At 54.0% G+C, this 7010-nt stretch overlaps 1 protein-coding gene across 2 annotated transcripts; it reads left to right on the top strand.

Moving 5' to 3' along the window:
• The first annotated feature begins 1221 nt into the window (after nt 1–1221).
• LOC136494777 (desiccation-related protein PCC13-62-like) lies at nt 1222–2633 on the top strand. 2 transcript variants are annotated; one of them, XM_066490952.1, is made up of 3 exons: nt 1222–1704; nt 1780–2005; nt 2124–2633. In XM_066490952.1, the coding sequence occupies exons 1-3, from the start codon at nt 1334–1336 to the stop codon at nt 2493–2495; spliced, it is 969 nt and encodes a 322-aa protein (XP_066347049.1). In that variant the 5' UTR covers nt 1222–1333; the 3' UTR covers nt 2496–2633. The 2 variants fall into 2 exon arrangements, with proteins under 2 accessions (XP_066347049.1, XP_066347050.1); XM_066490953.1 differs by having other exon boundaries at nt 2120–2544.
• The last annotated feature ends 4377 nt before the right edge of the window (nt 2634–7010 follow it).

Genomic DNA, 7010 nt, shown 5'->3' with positions numbered 1-7010 from the left:
GGTCAAAACACTTGAAACATGCATCTGAAACACTTATAAAATACACCTGAAAACACTTGAAAGTCATTGCAAAACATATACAACGTCCATATAAAACACCTGCAATATATGTGTGAAACACATGTAACATTCAGATAAACACACTTGCAGCATACGTCTGACAAATAGATAAAATATTTGGAACAGACACTTGCAACATACGTGTATAGCCATTGCAACATATGCAACATCCTGAGCTACTTTTGCAACATTCATATGAAACACTTGCAACATACCTCTGAAACACATGAAATATACGCTTGCAATATAGAGGCCGACCCCAGTAGATTCCAGCCGTAGGGGTGGGAGCCGACGACGCGCGAGCACCACCAGCACCAGCACCAGCACCAGCGGCGGCGAGCGAGCACCACCACCAGCACCGGCCTAGGCATGGCCGGGCGGGCGGCACGCACGACGGGCGAGGGTAGTGCCATGGGTGGGGCGCGTGACGGGCGGGGACGAGCGGCGTGGGTGGGCGCGCGACAAGCGGGAGCGAGGAGCGAGCGGCGCGGGTAGAGTGTGCGGTGGGGGAAGACGGCAACAGCGAGTGCGGAGTGGGCGCGCGTGGCGTTCGGTTGGACGGACGCCCGCGTGAAGCATTATCGATATCCTTATGGTTTGACTTTTTGTTGCTTTACTAATATTTGGAGGATGCTGTTCTTTTTTCCTGCAGTAGGAGTAGATCATACTTTGTTTCTCTACGCTCTTCCTACCCTTCTTTTTGAGCTCACGATGCATGCTTAACTTGCTCCGTTCTCGTCATTTGCATATATCCATCCACACATGCCACCGTAGCAACAAAGGAAAATCTTGCTTCCTTCCAATCGATCCACCATCTTTATGTCTCACAACTGTACGTGAACTCGCAAAAAAAAATATCACCAAATCTGTCCCATACGCACGAGGAGCGTCGCTGGCTGGCTTCTCGATAGGTGAATCAACCACTTCCAAACTCGAACAAGAAAACAAACCGACCGTCACGTTTAAACAACACTACACGTACTCCTCCGCGCGCCACGACCTTGGCGCGCCACGGCTACCCGTCCCCGTCATGGCGTCATTGGCCACTCTCACGGCGCCGCCACCCCTCACGCTAGCTCACGCCCCGCACCGCCTATAAATGCTTGCACCGATCCCTCCCGTCCCCGGAGCAATTAACTGCACACAAGCACAAGTCAAACGTGCAGCTGAGGCATCATCGCTTCGTTATCCTGACGTGTGCGTTGCCAAATCAAGCTACTAGCGAGTCGCCGCTAGCTCGTGAGTGATCGAGTGTCGTAGCCGCCCGCCGGCAATGGGTATTGCACCGGCGTCGTCCGTCGCCGTGGTCGCCACGGTGGTGATTTTCCTGTGCGGCGCCTTCGCGCGCGCGCAGGCGCAGGACATGGACAACGAGTGGGCGCGGCCGCCGTACCGCGGGTTCTTCGGCGCCCCCGGCTCGCTGCTGCCGCTGTCGGACGTGGACCTGCTGGAGTTCCCGCTGAACCTGGAGTACCTGGAGACGGAGTTCTTCTGCTGGTCCGCTCTGGGCTACGGCCTCGACGCCATCGACGCCAACCTCACCGGCGGCGGGCCGCTCTCCATCGGCGGCCAGTCCGCCTCCCTCACCCCATTCATCCGCGACGTCGCCAGCCAGTTCTGCTACCAAGAAGTCGGGCACCTCAGGTAAAATATAATCGGAACACCTGAACAGTAACAGCCGGAGAACGAAATGTCACCGGCCGGCGTGCGTGTATGCAGGGCGATAAAGCAGACGGTGAGGGGCTTCCCGCGGCCGTTGCTGGACATCAGCGCGGCCAACTTCGGCAAGATCATCGAGCAGGCGCTGAACACGACGCTCGACCCGCCATTCAACCCCTACGAGAACAGCGTCAACTTCCTCATCGCCTCCTACATCATCCCCTACGTCGGCCTCACCGGCTACGTCGGCGCCAACCCCAGGCTCCTCACCCCTCAGGCCAGAAAGGTACGCGCGTGCACCGCATGAACACTCTACTCGCCACCTAGCTAGTTGCCATCGCACGGCACGGCATGTGCATGCGTCATGCGTACAATTCATGTTCTGTGCATGTTCTGCAAGGCAGCTGCTGGCGGGGCTGCTGGCGGTGGAGTCGGCGCAGGACGCGGTGATCCGGACGCTGCTGTACGAGCACGGGACGGCGCGTGTGGCAAGCTACGCCGTCGGGGTCGCGGAGATCACGGCGCACATCTCGGACCTCCGGAACTCGCTCGGGAGGAGGGGCGTCAAGGACGAGGGCCTGGTAGTGGCGCCCGAGCTGGGGCCCGAGGGGCTCACCGTGGGGAACGTCATCGCCGGCGACCACCTCTCGCTCGCCTACGACCGCACGCCCGAGGAGATCCTCGGCATCGTGTACGGCACCGGTAACCCCGCCCAGCACGGCGGCTTCTTTCCCCAGGGCGCTGACGGCCGCATCGCCAGGGGGCTCCTCGCGTAGCGCAGGCATGGGTGAGTTGTGACTGTGCGCTGAGCAGCAGAGGGTGAAGTTGTCCCTGCACGGCGCAGGCTGTAGACTAGTACTAGTACTATACATGTTTGTGTGTTGGCGTGTCTAGTTGTGGTGTGGCCTTGAGTGTGTGTTGTGTGCATGTAAACTGGATGATATACAAGAATGTTGGTAGAAATAAATAAAGTAAATAAAGGGTTGATGCACTATACGCAAAGGTCGGATGTCTTTTGTTTGATCTCTAGCCGAGAAATTCCAAAAGGTGACAAAATATTTTGAGGTCTTGGTAGTCATCTGTCAACAGATTTTAGTTAGAGTTAATCCGTATTTTTTTGTCCTGGACAACGAAGCATCAATGGCTTACATCCAGCCATCCATTTCATAAGTAGACAGCTTTACCTTTAACCTCCTGCTCCCGTTGCCCTCACGCTCTCCTGCGCCCGGCTCCGGCGACATGGGACCGCCTTCACAGCCATGCGTAAGAACCATCGCCACTAATCTATTCTGTCTTCAACCTCTCTCATAAGAGTGCTCTGTCTCCACCACCTCCATCTTTGTCACCGCCGTCAATCCGTGTCATCTTCAACTTAACAGACCTGAGCTCCCCGCCACATGCATTATATATCCAGCCGGATTCTCCTGCGGCCTGATGAGCAACACCCTCATTGCCCCACCTTGTCGTCTTCTCATCCGCCATGCTACCAGCTCAGAGGCCTCCTTTGTCATTCCCTCTATAGCCGGGAAGTCACAAAACCCCTTAAACCTCGAACGCAACCCTAACACCTCTAACCAACACTGAATTCACCAGAGTTGGCCATCATCGAAAAGAAGGATAAGTCACCGGAGATGAAGGCCTCACAAATTTCCAATCAAATCCTTCTGTGAAGTATTCGACATATTTTCCCCTCCACCCTCCGCCCCAACACCCCCCCCCCCCAACCCCCCAAAAAAAATATGTCAACCTATATACTTAGCAAATTTCAATAATTTAACAGGATATGTTCTAGTATAGGATTGTGCCATACGGCTACGAACTGGTCCGAAGCTACAAATTGATTGGACTTTTGGTTTGTCGTGAGGCTGACATGAATACATTCCCTGTGGCTTATGGGTGTGTTTGGTTTGTGGTTCCTACCATCAGGAGGGTAAGCAGAATTTGCCTAGCTGTGTTATAGAAAAAAATGTGCCTACAATATTAAATGAGGGCCGAAATTTCTGGGCATGGCTAAATTTTTCCTTCGTATATTGGGTTCCAAAACTAAAGTTTAAATAAAAATACCCTCTTCTTGTGCAACAAAACAAAGAATATGAGAACCTTATTGTTGGGGTACAACCCCGGATACCCACGGCAGACCACATGGGCTACGCCCCCAGAGGCGGCCCAGCCCACAAGACGAAGCCTTGCGGGGCACGACGTTGCTCGGCGCCTCCTGCAAGATACCGGGAAGATATCCTGAAGATACTATAAGATCTGTTAGGATACGTATGATCTCATGATTCCTATAATCTGTTATTACTTTTCAGTTATCTCCTAGATCTAACCGACTTGTAACCCTACCCCCCGGACTATATAAGGCGAGCAAGGACCCCTCCAAACTCACGCAATATCATACGATAGCCAATACAGTCCAGACCACAGGAGTAGGGTATTATGTCATACTGACGGCCTGAACCTGTCTAACTCGTGTGTCTCTGTTGCCTTCTTGTTCTCGATTGCACGCATCTCTGTCGATCAATCTACCTTCGTGGGATACCCCTCAGAGGACTGCCGACGATATTCTGTCGACAGTTGGCGCGCCAGGAAGGGGTGTGCGTGTTGTTTCCATGTCAAACAAGATGGTACATTCCGCAAGCTCCTCGTCCCTCCCACAGCCCGGCCAAATCTTCACGGTCGGATCGATCTCGTGGATCATCAACGCTGACGGAGTCGGAGAGCTCATCGAGCCGGTGCAGATCAATGCTGCGCCAATCACCCCAACACATACGACTGCAGATCCAGTCTCGAAACCACCTCCGAGGTCGTCTTCGGTGACAATTCGCCGCCCGCTCCCCCGCTACCGGAGGAGGCGAATCAACAACGATGATCTGATCGCATCGATCTATCGGGTCGGTCAGAAGCTCGCCGATTATCTCTCCATCACAAAATCGGCTCTAACCACTCTGGTCCAGTGCCAATCACCCTCCGATCCAGCTCAATCGGAGGCTGCTCGGGAAACTCTAGGGGTCACGGCCCTACCCTTTGGGCTCACCAACACCGTCGCCGCCTATCAAGATGCCCTTAGGGGCAAATTCGCCGACCAGGTTGGAGATGTCCATCCTCTCACCGACCAGATCACCGACCAGCTCCCGCCGGTTGTCAACATGCTACACGTTGGCCGATGCCGTGGAGCATCCCTCCAAACCATCTTGGAGGAGAATACGGACTTTAAGTCCTAGGGCTCTACGGAGACTGTCGCCGAGACCATCGTCGAGCAACTTCCTCTCCCTCCTTTCCGTGGGGGTGCAATCTTCAACATCAGTGTCGACAGCCCCTCGTGGGAAGGGGAAACCGAGGAGGACCATGCCACCCATGTCAACAGGAATGTCAATCGTGCGCAGCACCGAGCAAACGAGGTTGCCCTTGCGATGGCCGAGGCTCAGCTTGACTTGCAAGGAAGGCCACACCAACTCCACGGCAACCTCGATGATGAATTTGTCTGTGTTGACAGCCATGATGTCTACAAGACCCCAAGCGCCAACCTGGTCGTGGCTACCAATGAACTCGCTAGGCTCCCGCAGACACCAAAGGTCACCAAAGTCGCTGCCATGCTTAAAGCGGCGCACTGCCAGGTCAACAAGATCCACCAGGATCAGAGACCTTCATACTCCACAAGCTCGATTCGCTGATCAGACGCGCCGAGATCTAATCGCCGCCCAAGTCATTTCATCGACCAGCACCACGACGATAGACAACCCCTCTAGGGGGGAGCTAGGGGCAACCGCATCAAACACCCATGCCAACATGACCAGCAGGTCAACCAGGACGTCCGAGTGCACCTCAATAATCTTTGAGACACATAACGATGTATCAACGAGCGTCGCTTCGGTCACCATGAAGAAGAAGTACGCTGCCATCAAGAGTACGAGCAAGAGTTCAGTAACCCGGACTCAGTTCTCAAGCCACTCAATGTCGGCAACGCTGCAGATCATGACACCGACAATCCTAAAGGACCCCTAGCATTCATGAGGGCACTCCCAACACTCCAGTGGCCCCGTGGCTTCAAAATCACTAGGGTCAAGCCCTACGAGGGACGGATGAACCCCACATAGTGGCTACAAGTTTACGCCACTGCTATGCACGTTGTCGGAGGAGATACCAGTGTCATGGCAAACTATCTTCCCATCATGCTCACGCCAACCGCCATGAACTAGTTCATAAGCCTTGCCTCGGACTCCATCAGATCCCGGGAAGAGCTGAAGAAATCCTTCACCGACAACTACATGACTACATGTACTCGGTCAGGCACCAAGCATGATCTAAACCGCATCTACCAGAATCCGTCCGAGCTCCTCCGTAGCTACATTAGACACTTTTCTGAGATAAGGAATTCTATTCCCAACATCACGGAAGCTGAGGTCATCACCACCTTCGTCCGAGGACTCCATCACCGTGATCTCCACTCCAAGTTCAACCGCAAGCCACCCACGGGGATTGGCGAGATGATTATGACCGCCAACCAGTATGCCAATGCTGAGGAAGCTGAGGTGTGCTTTAATGAGGATGCGGGCACTCATCGCCCAACTTGCTGCAGTGACGATCTTCCCGACGACCGGCACCACAGCGACCGCAGTCACCATCGGGACAGCGGCCCTGATCAGCCAGAAGGATCTAAGTCTGGTCAATATCGCAACCGCCGACCAGACCACATCATCGTCACCATCGAAGAACCTCGAGCCAAGCGCAATTATGATGAGCAATACAAGAAGATCCTCCACGGCCCGTGCCCTCTCCACAAGAACGCCAAGTATAAGATGAAGGACTGCCTTGGCTTAGCTAAGGAGTTTCAGGCCAAAAAGCCGGATGACAACAACAATGACAGAGCCGGAGGCCGCCAACCACCTGGGGGCAATAACAATGCTTTCTAGGATCATGACAAGGTGGTCGCCACCATCTTTGGGGGCCTCACCTCTGCCACAAGCAGAAGAGAATGGAAGCTCACCGCCCATTGGGTGCTCGCTGTGATGAGGACATCACTTTTTCAGAGGTACCCACTGATCCTCCAACCGTCATGCAAGGTCCAATGACCCGGGCTCGAAAGCGACAACTCAATTTAGAAGTGAGCTCGTTCTTAAGCGATACTTTTCATACTTTTGAGAATAGACTACTATATAATGATGTTATCTTTCTTAGGAACACTGGAGAGGGTCATGAAGGACTTAGAGGAAGTGGTGGAGGTGATGATGACCAGCAAGGACATCCAACACAAGCCGGAGGCCTAATCCAACAAGAATTCGAGTCTGCCTCGG

The sequence above is a fragment of the Miscanthus floridulus genome, chromosome 11, assembly GCF_019320115.1.
Source record: "Miscanthus floridulus cultivar M001 chromosome 11, ASM1932011v1, whole genome shotgun sequence".
Classification (NCBI taxonomy): domain Eukaryota; kingdom Viridiplantae; phylum Streptophyta; class Magnoliopsida; order Poales; family Poaceae; genus Miscanthus; species Miscanthus floridulus.
The sequence above is the reverse complement of the archived record's forward strand: the minus strand, read 5'-3'. Positions and strand labels throughout refer to the sequence as shown.